Source organism: Strix uralensis, chromosome 3 (genome assembly GCF_047716275.1).
Source record: "Strix uralensis isolate ZFMK-TIS-50842 chromosome 3, bStrUra1, whole genome shotgun sequence".
Lineage (NCBI taxonomy): Eukaryota > Metazoa > Chordata > Aves > Strigiformes > Strigidae > Strix > Strix uralensis.
This window is the reverse complement of record NC_133974.1, coordinates 63,071,357-63,087,131: the sequence shown is the minus strand read 5'-3', so window position 1 is coordinate 63,087,131 and position 15,775 is coordinate 63,071,357. Positions and strand designations below refer to the sequence as shown.

The 15,775-nt window shown below is 42.2% G+C and overlaps 1 protein-coding gene across 4 annotated transcripts in view; it reads right to left on the bottom strand.

Moving 5' to 3' along the window:
• Positions 1-10,376: 10,376 nt before the first annotated feature.
• The window catches only part of ENPP1 (ectonucleotide pyrophosphatase/phosphodiesterase 1), a 61,657-nt gene continuing 56,258 nt past the window's right edge, over positions 10,377-15,775 (bottom strand). For 3 of the 4 annotated variants that reach the window (XM_074862529.1, XM_074862531.1, XM_074862530.1), the window contains 4 exons: positions 15,098-15,178; positions 13,919-14,051; positions 13,070-13,226; positions 10,377-12,237 (listed from right to left, as the gene is read on the bottom strand). In XM_074862529.1, coding sequence (XP_074718630.1) covers positions 12,070-12,237; positions 13,070-13,226; positions 13,919-14,051; positions 15,098-15,178 — 539 coding nt within the window. In that variant the 3' untranslated portion in view covers positions 10,377-12,069. The remainder of the gene's footprint in view (positions 12,238-13,069; positions 13,227-13,918; positions 14,052-15,097; positions 15,179-15,775) is intronic. The other variant, XM_074862532.1, reaches the window with a different exon arrangement.

The window sequence follows — 15,775 nt, the reverse complement described above, 5'->3', positions numbered from 1 at the left end:
GTTAGCAAGGAGAAGCTGGGATGAAATACCAGTGTAAGGCTTTGCCCAAAACCCAAGAAGAATCCGAGAGAGGAAGTAGCTCAGTTAACTTATTTTTCCTCTCATTTTCCACTTTTTTCCTCCCTGCAGTTCCTTTGATTCATGCCCATAAATGGACATACCAGAAGCCACCACATTCTCACAGTGTTTTTCAGCCTGCCTGGAACCAGGAAATACCAGGAATTTCTGCAAGGAACCTGTTCCCAAACTGTACTAAAGCCTTCAACGCATTTAACGTTTGAACAGAGTTTAGAAGCATGACTAAGGTCCCATCTCCACTGCACGATCCAGCATTGCTCTTGTGTCGGAGGACAACTGCTTGCAGTCATGACTGCTATCCCTGGCCATTTCAGCTCTTCTCTGCACAGGTCTGAGCCCACACCCGCAGAGCAGTGAGGTTGGGACGATTCTGAAAAGTCCTCCCCAAAACCTCTGGCTGCATATTGTGGCAGCATTCCTCAGCTCCTGCCTGTTAGTGGGACAGTGCCAAATGCAGGAGTATTTACGCTTGCTTAATGGTAAGTAAATCCAACCCTAATAGTAGTATAATAGCGTTTATGCTGTGAGGAACAAAGCATTTTACAGCCTCGCGAGCAGGACGAAAAGGTTGCTATGGTGGTACTGCAGTGTAAACACAATCCAGTGGTGCCTCCATTCATTACTCAGCCCCATTAATTGGGCCACTGAAAGAAATGCACAATCCAAAGAAATGTTTGTTGGTTTAAATTAGTCTTATTAAAAGCAGGTATTTAACAGCTTTCAGCAGCTACGAAGTATGTTTTCCTGCTCCCAAGCTAAATGCTAAGAACCAGCTTTTCAGCCAGTTTTCAGGACTTAGGTCAGCCTAGCTAATTGACATAACTGCAGTCACACTGGTTTAGACCACCTGTGGCCCAAAGTCCCGAGGCTGCACAATGTTAGGGGAACTGCACAGGGCTGTGTGCCTGGGAGGGCTCCTGAGAGGACACAGGCTGGCTCCTGTGGCATTTGCTGGGCAATAAGCACTTGCAGAAGCACAAATTGCTCAAGAAAGTATTCCGTGAACAGCTAAAAGTACAATCTACTAGAGTAGTGATAAACCAGTGTATCTGGTAAATGAATGTGATGGACAAGAAGGAACTTGCATTGTCTTAAACCTCTGGCTTTGGTTACATCACATGCACCAAGCTATTTGCTGATCCAAGAACAGCTATGGCCCAGCCAACATCTGTAACGGTGCTCTACTATCACACAGCTCCAGTCCCAGGTGAAGACCCTGGCAGGAGGAGAGGATTCATAAAACAACAGAAAACAGATCAGCTAAACAGATGACCATCCCTCTGGGGTTCAGCTTCACAGCCAACAAGAGCAAGACAGAAGGATAATACTGTGCAAAATTTGCACCTTCTTATCTGTGAATCAAGAGCAAGTGAGAAATGCATATTTGATGAAAAGCATGAGAATAATTGAGGACCATGACATGCTGTAAAGCCAGGGAGTAAAAGTATATGGTCTTGCTGAGAAAATAGTTATTTTCACAAATTTCCAATTTCTGCCACCCTAAGGAAGGTGAGTGTTAGAATTCATTGATCTCAGTGGAAAAGAGCATTTGTTTTGACTTAATTCTCAAGAACACCATGTATGCAAGAGAGCAGCTATGCAGAGCAATGGAAATACGTAAAGTCACATTTGGCCTTTTCTACTTACATATATTGTTCTAATTCTAGGCTTGTAATGAGATAAAAAAGTCCAAGGTCAATAAGCTGATTAAGTTTCTGAAATCTAATGTGGTAGGAGTTAATGAAGAAGGCCAGCTCATCTTATCTTGGGAGCTGCCATAAGTGTCTCTCCATGGGTTTTCCCATCAGCATCATAGCTGTAGATGCCCATCTGGGGGAATCTGCTCAACTGAGGTTTTTCTTCTGTGTGTGACTCCAAAGATTTTTATAAGGTGGAATATATGAAATGAAATGAAATGAAATGAAATGAAATGAAATGAAATGAAATGTTATGTTTCTTTCCTTCCATTAATCCTTCCAGCCACAGCTCCATAGCCAATAAGTGGCCACTTCGGAAAGCACTACATAGATCAGAACATGTGCCAGCCAGTCAACCCAAATGGATCCCAGCATTTCTAATGCCTACAAGAAGCCACCTGGGATCAGCATTACAAGGGAAGGCAACATCTGGCTTTGCTTGCTGTGTTACAGTCTCAGCACTGCTGCTCGTCCTGATGTTCCATAGCAGTAATAAACAACACTGTAGAAGTACCATCTTATTTTACAGTTACTTGATTAGATACCCAACAAAATTCTGTTAGTGAAGAATTGGCAATGTTACCCACCTTCACTTAACAGCCAGAGTACCTGACTCCTAGAGCTAGTCAACATGGGATACATCTAGTGTGAGGAGATCCTGTAAGGTCCAACCTTACACACACACACGCCCGCCCACACGCAAACATTCCCATCAGAGCTTTCTGTATTATGTAGTTATTCTCATGAGGCTGCAGTTGCAATATGAATGTGTCATCTTATACAATATTCCACTCTGCAAATGCGAGTATGCCCATCTTACCCTTTGAAAAACTCTGTACAACTGGGATTAGTTCTCTGACTTCTGCAAGTATATAAAGAGCATGGCAAAGCTTGGAAGTACAGCCAGCCTTTGGAGTGCAAGGACTCGCTGGGTAAAAACTTGCTTTCTGTATGAAGAATTAATAGACTTTCTACATGCAAAAATCAAGCAAGATTCTTTGATGCTTAAGAGTGCTTTAATTTCATACAGTTGAAAAGCAAATTAGAGACTATGTAATGTTTTCTTTGGCTCCTGCACGGCATTCTCCACAGACCTTATCACAAAACAATTTAGAAACAATATGTATATTTGCTAGGAACCACACACAGGCGTATATGATGGCCCTTTCAACAAAAGTCAGCCAAACAAGCAACTGTAATGCTGGCTGATAAGATCTCCTTGTGCTGTATGATGACTGGTGATTGAGAGAGGCAACAGGTTCTTGTTCCAAATAGTTAACACTTTTGCCCAAGATCTCTCTAAGATTACTTATTAGACTTCATTAAGCCAGCCTTTGAATTTGTTTGTGCTTTGTATATCCGTACCAGGACAACCTGTGGGCTTAGTAGGATTGCACAGAAACAGTTTCCTTCAGTCAGAAAATAACGAATTGTGCACTGGCACCTGCATTTTGTCTGCTTCTCCAAAACAAGGAGGAGGAAAAAGTCCGGTCTGCTGTTTCATTTCATGAGTGCATTTAGATTAAAATCGCTTTTTTGATGAGGCACTTTTGGAGCACGTCATTTCTGTTATATGATGCTGTTAATAAATGGTGTAGGAAGCACGGCATTATATTCCAATATTTACCACTTAATACACCTGAGCCAGTATCAGAGTAGCGCCTCCCGAGGGGGCAGGCAGCGGCGGGGCTGAGGGGATCAGCGCTGCGCTGCGCTGAGCCCTGGCGCTGCGCCCTGGGGCTGCGCCCGCGGCCGAGCCCGGGCTCTTGCGCTGCATCACGCTGACACCGTGTGGCTGCTCCGCTGCGGCGGCCCCGGCAGCCGCCTCGGGCTCCAGGTACAAACGTTGCCTCCCTGTAGATGAAGGGAAGCAAGTTCATTAGGCTCTTTCCGGCGCTAGGTATTTCATTTCTCACTTGAAACGAACGGTTCGTGCTGTTTTGTGGTGTGAGCTAAGCATAGACTTCTTTGGAATATAGGAAATATTCCCTATTTTCTCATAAAATATTAACGTAATAGCTACACAGGTCTGTCTGAGCACCGTGCATTAAGTAGACGTATAATTACACACTCTCCTTATCACTGTTACCTATATTAAAGATGCAGAAAACAGAACACCCAAGTGTGCAGTTAAGACTCCTATGGAATGAGCTGCAGGTCGCAGGATGAGATCTCACTGATCCCCTTTCTCTCCTGCTTTGGGCTGCTGCCCTGCTTCAAACTGGCAGCAGGCAGCAGAACAGGAGCCCCTCACAGACCTTCCCTGGACATTCTCTGACTTCCCAACAGCACCCATCCTGGAGGAATGGATCACAACAGTATGTCACAATAATTGTCACTAGCCAGTACCTGGAAAAATCATCCAAAAGAGGAGAGAGGTTTATTTATTAAAGGTAATAATAAAAAGGAATATATTTTAAATGTCTGGATTTTTGTCTTGCATGCCTCTTAAAAATTAATCAGCCCTCTAAGGTCCAAGTTTTAGGATGAGCAAGACTTGCTTCTCCTTAGGCGGATACAGATTCATATCTAGGCGTTGGGGATCTGTCAGGAATCCATGAAATTATCTTATGTAACTGCACCTCTTTTTCCAGTTGACTAATTATGTTAAAATAAGCCTTTGAGTTAGATTGTTGAATGGGAAACTCATTTCCCTCCTCACTTCTTCAACATGCATAGACAATGAGTCGTGTCCACTTTGTGTAGGTTTGGTCTGATGAATAGGACTTTGGGTCTCATGATCTGGTTCTAACCCAAACCTACCGTAAAAAAAACCTCTGCTCCAGCTCCTTACTTGAGACTGAATTCTGTGAAATGGCTTTGGACATACAAATGGGCAAGATGGCTGCTGTGCCTTGTTCTCTGGATCCTCTCTACTGCAGCTGGCCCCCCAACCGAAGTGCAGAGTAGAGTCTGGTACATGGACACCTATATTACTTAGACTCAGAAAGTGGTAAGAAATTCCAGGTGTTGTTAGGTGCATATACTTCCTTCATAAACAAACACTGATGAATATTTTTACAACAACTTGTTTGAATAACACTTTTATTCAATAGCAGTAGTGATGGACTGGTCGTTCCTAGTCACTCAGAACCAGAGATTCACCCAAGATCTGCTGTCACTGCTCTGCTCCTTAAAAGTGCCGTGCACCTCATCTGCATGAGCAAAGAGGCTTTTTAGAGATAGGTTTCCTCTCAACACCTTTCCCAGGTGAACAACTTTTAACAAGGGGTCTTCACAGAACTTCAGACCTTTGCCGCCAACTTCTTAACTGACTGGAAATGCTTAATAAGCCTCAGACCTTGTGCGGGACCCAGAGGCCTTGAGATATCAGTACCGCTGGGTCAGACAGGTGTTAGAAAAAACTCTTCACTCTCCTAGGCCCAGCCTCCATCTTGGAAAGGCTTGTGGACAGCCCAGCTTTGTGCTCACCATCAGCCCAGCCCTAACCAACCAAATTCTTCAGCTTCTAAATCTCTCCCAAGAGTTACATCCCATAACTACCTGTGCACAAGTAGTGGTCTCAAATTGCTGGTTTGAGAATCCAGATTAGGCAAACATTTCCTTACATAGTTTGCTTTACACAGAAATCCCTTTACCCCCTTGTTTTTTAAAGGTGGTGGCTCAGCCAAGCAGGTCAAAGAACATATTCAGGTTAACTGTATTCCCCTAGTAAGTATTTTGTGTTGTGATTCAGCCTTAGCACAGCTGTTCCAGCTGTTTTCAGGATGGCTTTGAAATTCTTATCATCCACACATCCCAACAAAACCCTGACCTACATAAAGTGCCATCTCTTACACCATCAAAATCTGTCGTATGTATTACATGTCTGAGAAAAACATCTTCCAAAGAGAGGGCTAAAATCAATGCATGTTCTCTTTTCAAACGTGGTCTTTAGGAAGGTGTTTGCCATCTACCAACTCCCCAAAATTTATCTTCTTATTAATGGTGGAAAATGTTTACATATTTATCCAAGTCTTTTGGGCCAAAACAGGCTTCTGACTAATTGCTTTTTATTTTTTAAAAAGTCACATGATTGTTCTCAACTAATAGATCCATTCCCTCTAATTCCCAAAGCACTGTCCCTCTTTTGATGCCCTTTCAGTAATGGAACAGTTGCAGTCTTGCTCAAATATCTACAACTCAGTGATTGTTGTGGACTCTGATGTTAAGCTCCACATGCCATTTTCTTGTAGGTAGGTCTTTCTCTTCTAATACTTTGCATTGACCATCATGTCTTCAATGCCAAAAATGTCCATCTTCCATAAGCTTTATTTTGGCATAGCTGGTGCTTTGACAAATTGTCATTGCTTTGAGAAGGATTCATTCGGGATGTTACAGGAATCTCCACACTTTCTGAATTCAAGGAGCTACATGTCAAGAAGCTATGTGTGTTGAACTCAACTTGCATCAGATGCTGAATCTGAACAGCTGTCACTAACAGTTTTCCCCGAGCTACAGCCATCTACGCCCTCAGATATAAAAGTTCTAGAGCCTGCAAGTTGTTTTAACAGATGCTCCTGATAAGGACTTAGAGTCAGCTGGTGGGTATGTCTAACAATTGGTGCCTTCTTCCTTGAGGTGTTTTCTGATCTTCCCAAGAGTGTTTGCTTTGCCCTTTATACTTACTAAGTGTCCAGTCAAGCTAAAACTCTTCTCCATGTGAACCATGTATCAGTCCCAAGTCCTGCCCCCTGGAACTTGAGATCTGCAGCCAAGTTTGCTGACTTAATCAAAAGATAGTCTTTACCACCCAATCCATTAGCTGACTTTCCTCTGAAGTCATGTGAGTGTTCGTTGTCGTAACACCACCCCATCTCTCCAGTTTGAATCAGGCTATTTTGGCTGCAGTGTGTTCCGATCTTGCCCTATATAGGGGCAGGGGGTCTGGGCTCATGCTTTTGCTGGTTTTGGTTTTCCTTTTTTTGCAGAAAGCTATGGACAACCTGGTTTATATTATGTAAGCTCCAAGATGACACCCATTTCTGCAAGATATCCCCAAAACAATTATTCCTCCCAGTGATGAAGTTGATACAGAATCACATTGCATTTCTGTTCTGTTGAAGCCAGCAGTGGGAGTTAGCAATGTGCATTTTATGTGATTTTAGTTTGCTTGTACAGGAAGAGAAAAGTGTTGATATCTGTAGTGTAATTAGTTCCACTGGCATGTCTGATACTCTGGAACAGACAAAACAGATCTTTTCCCACTTGCTTCAGATCAGACCAGAAGAGGGCCAGATATCACCAGCAAGTACAGCTGCATTCAATATTTGTTCAAAATAAAATGCATCCATACATAATTATCAAACTTTGTACCTCTCTAAATAATTTATTTTGAACAGCAGAACCAAGTGTACGTCATTCCTTTCTCCAGTGTAAAGAGGCTAGGTACAGTTTTAGATCTAGATACAGCACTGTAACACATACATAACTAAAATTTTGTGGTGGACTGTGTCATCCTGCAACCAGCAGGTACAAGATTTAAAAGCAAATTCATCGTCCTCAAGCAGCATACTTTCTGCCACCCAGAAATTCAAAGGATGGCAAAGGTAAGGCCTCCACACAGAGGAATACGAAGAGACATAAACAAATTGTCTTTCAAGCCCCAGATGGAAGCTGGTGTCGAAGTGCGGTGAACACAGAGTCTCATACCACCTAGACTGACTTTCAGCCATGCATATGCACCTTATGGACGTGACCAAAGGGCACTTCCACTGTCTTCTGATCAGGAGGATATAGGTCAGGAGCTTTGGGGTGACTCAAAATTTTTCCATCCTGCTGTATTTGGTTTATTTCAGCAGAGAAACTAAAAATATAAAAGACTAAACCTGCAATAAAAGGCAACACAAATTTAACACATGTTGTGGCTGAGGAGGAATACGATAATTTGCAACAGCATCCTCTAAAATCTGTTGCCAGGCTTCCATAATTATTGCAAGTTTGTCCATGGTCTCCATAGCAGCCTTTCCTGAGGCTCAAGGCCGGTGTGGTGACTCACAGTGGTTCAGTGAGGGACTCGACTCCTTTCCAAGGGACTCTGAGTCACAGGATGCCAAACCTGGAATGGTTTCCTGTAAAACAGATATTCCCGAACTACGGTAGATCTACCACTCATGGTACACAAGGCACTTCAGTGTGGTGCTCCAACACCTCCCAGACATTGCCGCAGGGTGTACAAGGGTAAGCAGAAGATGTTGCTGCTGCTGCCACTGGCAATGGTGGTACACAAACAAAAATATTTGGAAACTTCTGCTTTAGTAAGTTGCTGGACTCACACCAACTGTCCCTGAACTCCTCACAGAAGGGTAAAAACAATTTACCACAGCACAGCAGTAGAACAGCTGAGCATAGCCCTCGCCGTGAGCCCTGGGATGGTTTCCTGACCTCATTAGTGGTGCTGCTGTGGGCACAGAGTGTTACAGTGGCTGCCCTGTGGCCCTGCTGTAGGAGAGGTCTCTCCCGATGCTGTCACCCCTCAGTATCCACTTGAGTGGTACGATGGGCAATTCATCCTGGCACAGGTGCCTCCTCAGCAACAGGCTTGAGCTTTGCAGCAGATCTTGGAAGAAGGGAGGTCAGAAATGCAATCTTTCCTCCCAGCTGAGTGACCTAACCACAGAGTCACAAATGTAGGCTTTCTTTTATGTTCTTTTTTGTCTTCTGGTCCCCGTGAATCTCATTTTCCTGGAAAAGTGGGTGCCCTCCCATGCAATAGAGGGGTAGCTCCTCCCAGCTTGCTGAGCCTGGTTTATAATCTTGTCTTTAAAGGGATAATTTTGTACTTTGAATCTCCTCAGGCTAAGGAAAGGCAGAAGCTCAGGCCACCCACTCACCGGATGTGACAGGGCAGCCTTTGGCAGGTGCTGTTAGCAGACGGCTGTTGTGCGCTGGGCTGGACACAGTGGTTTAGTGGATGCTGGATGTGTCGAGAACAGATTTGCTAGAACAAGCCCATCTCAAATACAGGCAGTTTGATATTGCTTCATTTTCTTAAAACATAGTAGATCCTGAGGTAAATAAGAGCAAGAAACCTGTTACAGATTAGTCAAACAAATTACCTCACAGTTACTGCTGGGAGCAGCCAGCAATATAAATTTGTAACACCTCAATACCTCTGAAGGCACAACTCCACGTGCAATTTTTCAGCAGCAAAACCATCCTGACATGTCCTCTGCCCGACTGCTCATTCCTACCTTGCTATCCCAGAGCTGTCAGCTTCTCAGATACATTGAGGCTTACCTGCCCAAAATAATTCCAGAACCCATTTCATACCTTACGTAACCAGTCCACCTCACTGCTTAACTCATCCCACAGACAGCCCATGACCAAACCAGATGTCCCCTGTTGCAACTTCAGGCCCATTTTTCCTTTCTTCCCGAACTTAACAGTCACAAGGACTAAATTAGCTCTGTCCACCCTGAAACAATCTTTAACATCTGTGAAGGCTCCTACCCCCTCCTTCCCCAGCTGTCCTTTCCTTACCCTAAGCAAACATCATTGCTTTGGAGGTGGAAACTGGTCAGCACCTTCCCTGTATGGGTGGGTACCAACTGCAGCCTACAGCATCTCCTGTTGCCTTCCCTGAGGTGGCTTGGTGACACGACACTGCTGGGTACATCCAGACTGATAACCTTTAGTCTGCCCCTCCACTGTCTTTTTAACCTGTGAGAAGGCCAGAGTGCACAGCAGCTGACACTGAGAAGCAGTTGCATTGAATAATGCAGTCGTGTCACAACAGCGTTGCTATGACACCTTCCAGCTTCGCCTACTGAGAAGGCTCAGTGGAGCTTTGATACCATATATCATCTGAAACAGAAATATTTTACAGCCAGATAGACAAAGCTGTAGGGTTGGTTTTTTTTTTTTTTCAGAATTACGAGTTTGACGGTGGCTGTAGCATGCTCCTTGGGGCCCATCAAGCTTCAAAAACACCACCCAGTATCTGTCGTCCTGGGGTATCACCAGCCACTGGATACCATGACTAGCACCAGCATTTATTCACAATGCCCCAACACCATTATTACAAATGTTTCTAAAAAGCAAAGATGAAGAAATAAAAGCAGCAAAACTATTTACCTTAAGATTAAATCAGGAGAGCTCTCTTCCTTGACAAGTTTGACTTGTCAATTTCTGGCAAAGCCACATCCCAAACCCCTCTCAGCCACTACCCTCCCTTGATGACCATAAGAGCTTTCAACAGCTGCTCCCCCTTCCAAGATCCTCCCTAGGTCAAACCAGCAGTCATTTCCTTGAAGCCTATCCTGTTCCACCTTTACCCAGGAGCTAGGCTAGCCCTGCCTCTTAACTGAAACCAGCACCACTTTACTTTCTGAAGATGTTAACACCTCAGTCATTTGCATTCAAGAGACAGTACTAGTTCTAAAAAAATCTTTAGAACATCTTGACCATCTTTCTTCCTACCTTCCCCTTCCAAAAACGAATGTAACTTTAACATTCCAGTTGGAGAAGTCATCTTCAACTCAAAGAGCAGGGATTGAAGCAACTCTCTTCCCACCCCCCAAAAATAATGTGAAATAGTGCTCTATTTCTGCACCAGTGTTTAACTAGCCAGTAGCATTTGGTACAGAGTCACGAAGAGCATACTACTACTGATGTTTTTATTGGTCACAGGCAATGTTACAAAGCAGTTACGATGAATAATGCTGTCACAGTCGTATAATGTGAAGTTGCTACAACACATTTAAATTTCACACAGTGAAACTACTTCAGGGGAAAAATAAATCATGCTTGGAACAGAAGATCAAGAAAATACATTTGGTTCAAAGAAAAATATGGTCCCAGGATTTCAGCCTGCTCAAACTGAAGTTAATAGAAAAGCTTCCACTGACTTCAGCAGGCTTTGAATCCAGCCTCCAGCACCCCCTGACCAAGCTGTAAGGTAAAATGCCTCTGCTCAGTCACAGGCTCTTCATTCTTCTAACACACTTGTGCGTGATGCATTTTCCTCTTTTTAAATGAGAAGAACATAAATGTGTAATTGACTATGCCAAACTTTATACATAACAGAGCCAATTTTGGCTCATCAGCTTTAGAGAGAGTGGGAGAATTACAAAGGTGATAGCATGTGTACTGGAAAAGGAGGGAGTTCCTACACTCCTGAGTGTCTGTAGCAGCTGTTTGTGTAGCCTGAAAGCTTCCAAGAAAGCTCATTACATGCTTCTTCAGAATTTGCATCTGGCAGTGTCTGCATTCAAGATGGGTAACTTATGCGAGCTGGAATTTGGATGATGTAGCCCTAAGAACAGCTACAAACACAGCTAGGATCTTGTCATTTGCTGCCAACCAACAACTGAATGGCCTGTGGGCATTTACAGTAGTGATGAGATGTGCCATTAAAGAAGATCATCTTACCAGTCTAACTAAGGCAACAATCTTAGTGCAATATTACCTTTTCTTGATAAAAACAGGATTTGAAGACCACAGCTGACAAAATCGTGCACCAATTTGAAAAAGCCATTTTTGCTTCAGGAAAGCAAAATCTTTTCATCAAATCTAAGTTTAATTTGAAGCAAGATAATTATTTTTGGGAGCGCAAAGATGTTCCTGAATTAACTTCTTCTGACTTGGAGGTAACTTGACGCATCCTCTATCTGCTCATTCTGAGGATAGGTATAAAACACACAAATTGTGCCTCAAACTCTCCTTCAATGTTGGAGACAGCAGAGGGCAGTAACATACCACGGCTTCCCAGCTAACAGCTTTCCCCATGTTGGGGAAGTTTCAATTACCAGTCTTACTAATCTCAGTATAGCTTCTTGCACCGTAACACTGCATCGTTTATGAGACCCAAAGATCAGAATGTAATTCATGCTTCAAGAAAAACTGGATTGAGAGGTGCTGTTGTTTATATTTCAATTGTCACCAAGAATGTAGTTATTTCCCAGAACTGTATTTCCTAATTATCTATATTTTAAAGTAGAATATTGATCATAACCCATGCTTTATAAACTTCTCCCTCTCCAGTGCATATAAAAGATAACATTTTTGTTCGTGTCTCAGACTATGATGATCAAATGCTGTTAGCATTTAATAATGGACATGGTTCTACCACATTCAAGTGGGAATGACAGGAGCTGCCATCCTGTGTTACATGCATAGTCCATCAGGAGTCCCTGAGATACAAATATGGCACTCACTCTCCTCCCTACTGGCATTTTGGTCAAGAGTTCTCAATAATTGTTCCAGCTTATTTTCAAAAAAATGTTTTCATTAATTAAAAACAGTCTATTTACAGATCAGTTGTGAAATGGATAACAACATTCCACAGGAAAAATCAGACCATTTCAAAAGTTGGTAAGTATGTTTTCAACTGTAAAATCTCAGATACTGGTTGTTTTCTGTCTTGATAGAAGCTGAGTCCAGTAAGTAATTCTATATCTCTGATCCGAGCTGTATGAAACTTCATTCTCTCTTCAACCCACATAGACTCAGACTTGCCATCCTATTGGGACAGAGGAGGAAAAAAAGGGTTTGCAACATCTTTTTTTTTTTTTGTTCTGACATACATTTAATCAATTACTGAAAGACATTTTGATATTTTATAAAGACAGAAAGCAGTAACTGTTGGCACTGGGTTACAAATACTTATAAGCTTGCCTGAATTTAGTACTTGCTGTTACTTCCTCAAGTATACAGAACTTGTAGCTGCACCAGTGAAAGTTGGTGATAATGGGGAATGGCAGGTGAGGTCCAGCATCTATCCACCATCTCTATAAAACTATTTCTGACTTGGCCAGTGACTTGTGTAATTCTTCGCTGTAAGACAGGCCTACACACTTTCCATGTTTTGTTCTGGTTTATATGGAGGGCAGCTATGTGTATTCCCATCACAGTGCCAAGGTACCTGAACAAGAAGGAACCAGTGCTCTTCAGGAACACCTGAGTCTTCTCCTTTTGGGTATGCATTTGGCCTAGCACTGACCCTTCTTTGTAGATGACTCATCTTCTCCTAGAAGCTCTTCATCCTTCTCAGCTGCTGACTGGCTCTATGCACTACAGAAATCTATGTACGTATCCCATTGATGGTCTCAACATACTCTGGCTCTACCCCACTAGCTCTAAGTTTTGCTCTTGGAATAGGGAACTTGATTTTCTCATTTGAGCATATATGCAGACTTCTGTTTACAAAAATATTGTTTTCTTTCTCAAGATGATCATGATACTGTATTGTTTTTACAGTCTTTACAGTCTTTAACTAGTTAATTGCTGATATGCAAGCAAAACAAGCTCAAGCCTGACTTCAGATGTTTATGGGGACTGAATAGACTACTTACTGCACAGCTTTCACTGTTGTCTTCTCTGTGAGGTACAATGAAAGACAAGGCATCTAGAGACCCTTCACACTCCAGAGGAGTTTCAGAAGTATTTTTACAACTAGTCAGCACAATGAAGAAGTGAGTTGGAACTGGAACTTCTGAATTACTGGTGTGCCTGAAACACAAAAGATCTTTCTGTAAATCCACTAAATCATACTTGCACAAAGAACAAGTGACAGCAGCTAGATATATTCTGGCATATCAATTTTAGCAATCCACCTATTCAGCCCAAAGAAAGCTTAGGCCTTGAAGGAAAATTCCAGTTTACTATTTTGCAAATCAAGTTTGGCTTGTAGGCTGATCTAAATAATGTTTGATGAGGTATAACAACAAACTGATTTATCATTAAAATGAGTAAGAATCCAGAGTAGATGGAGAGTTCAGCCTGAGCTCAGAAAACCGTGTGCCTACTGGCTTGAACTAGTTTTGCTAACTAGTGTACTTGTACTCACAACTTCGTAGTGGAACACTGCCAGCTCAGGAAGTGTCAACCATGACACCAGGGATAAGCCCCTGCCTCATCCACTCCTAGAGGCAGTGTCATAAGGTTTCAGGCCAGCGGACATTCTTCCACATGCAACAGCTTCTCTTACACTTCACTTTCAGGTTTTAGGATGACACATTTTGAGGGTGAACCTTCTCTTTGTCCTTGTTGCTTATTTCTTAGGTTTACGCTTCTGTATCAGCTTAGGACCATTTGAGTGTCTTTCTGAACTGACATAACCTTTCCTTGATAACAAGGATCATAATTACTTTTTCACCACTACTAGAAGAAAAACAAAGGATTAGAACGAGAAAGGTTCCTACCTTTTCATCTTTTCTGGGGTATCATAGAGTCCATCAGAGTCATAATCAAACACAGGACCACTGACTACATTGACACCGTTCCTGGCTGCAGCATATTCAGGTAGCAGGTATTGATGGAAGTAGTTCCATAACACTGAAACACAGTAATGGAAGTGGGAAACATAAGTTCCAAGTTAGAAGCTGTAAATACAACTTTGCAGAGTTTTCAGTGGAGTATAAACAGACATGATAAGCTAGGAAAATAAAAGTTACAGAGGTTTAAAGGTTGCACCTAACTGAGCAGCAGCATGCACTGCAATATCTCCTGGCATTGTGGTTTCACAGTCACCCTAACCACACACTTGACTGAGGCATAGTGATGCTGCTCCCTGGTGGCCTTGGGTTTCTTTCCTCGGAATCCAAATCACGGAGAGGCTAGAGGAGGGAAACCGAGAGAAGACCATGCCTGCCTGTGTCTTGCCCCACTATCAGGTTGGCCTGGCTACCTTGTACACCCACCTATGACCTGGGAAGCATATTACCAATAGGATATTTTTAATTACAGTTAAGAGTTGACCACTATTCCATTACAAAACACGACATATCTTTTGTCCAGAGGAAGTGCCATAGTTATCCTCCTTTTTCACCAGGAATATGGTTAACGTCCCTCAGTCAACCATCTCATGTTCACTCTCACCTAGGAAAGCCCAGGTCTTCATATCTTTTCTATTAGAGACATGATTGTTCTTCTGTTTTCTTAGTGATTGAGACCCTAAATTCCTACCTGGAAAATCATCTGAGTTTAGAAGACATTCCTAAACTGGAAATTAATTTAACTCACCGAATTATATATGGTATCTGGGTTTTCTAGAAGATATTCAGTATAAAATCCTGTTTAGGTAGGTAGGAAAATGCAAACAAAAATGTCAGACATTAAATGGAGACACTTATACTATGCTCCCATGTAATAATTCAGTTGATTAGGAACCATAAGCTCACAATGGTGGGCCTGTTTCACAAGAGTAATAATCCTACTTCAAGAAACTTTTCATTGAGATAAACAGCCCACAGTCAGGGGAGGTGTTATTTTACAGAGGAAGCTGAACCAGGGATCATTTGCATGGTTTGGAAGCAAGCAAAAAATCAGCAGTCTTTCTTATATTCAACTGTGCACACAAAATATCCATACAAATAAAATACCTTTAAATGCAGGATACATTGGCACGATGTTGCTGGTAAGCAAGGCATCATAGTGAGGTTTCTTTGCATCTGTCATAAAATCTAAAACAAAAAAGCAATTCATTACTTGCATTTGTTACTTTAAACTTACATTTTTAAAGATCATTGTAATAACATTAAGGTAGAGCTGACCTAACTTCACTTTCCAAAGCTGATGTGTGTCTAAGTCCTAACCTCATTACATGCTGGATCCCACCCAAAATAGTCTTAGCAGCAGCAGGAGCAATTGCACTTGTCAGATATACAGTGCATAAATTTTCATGAGATTTAAAAATAATCAGGACAGACATTTGAATTGTGCGGAAGGGAGTAAAATTCACTTCATGAGTGTCAGACCAACTTGTTCTCACTGCAGAATCCAGACATAAAAATAGGAGCTCTATCGGAACTTTGCAAATTACACTTGATGTGGATGTTTAAATAACCTACTATTTGGTACTTTATGCAGTAAAGTCAACGTAAAGTGCTTCCGAATCAGGTCAACATCAGTTCACAAAAAATTTAACCACCTGTAAACAGCTAAGTGCTTTATTAAGTACTTAAAGTTTGAGAATCAGCACTACGTTCTTCAGACCAATGCTGAATTGTTTACCAAAACCACACATGGCACACAACAGTATATTTCAAATAGAAAATTAA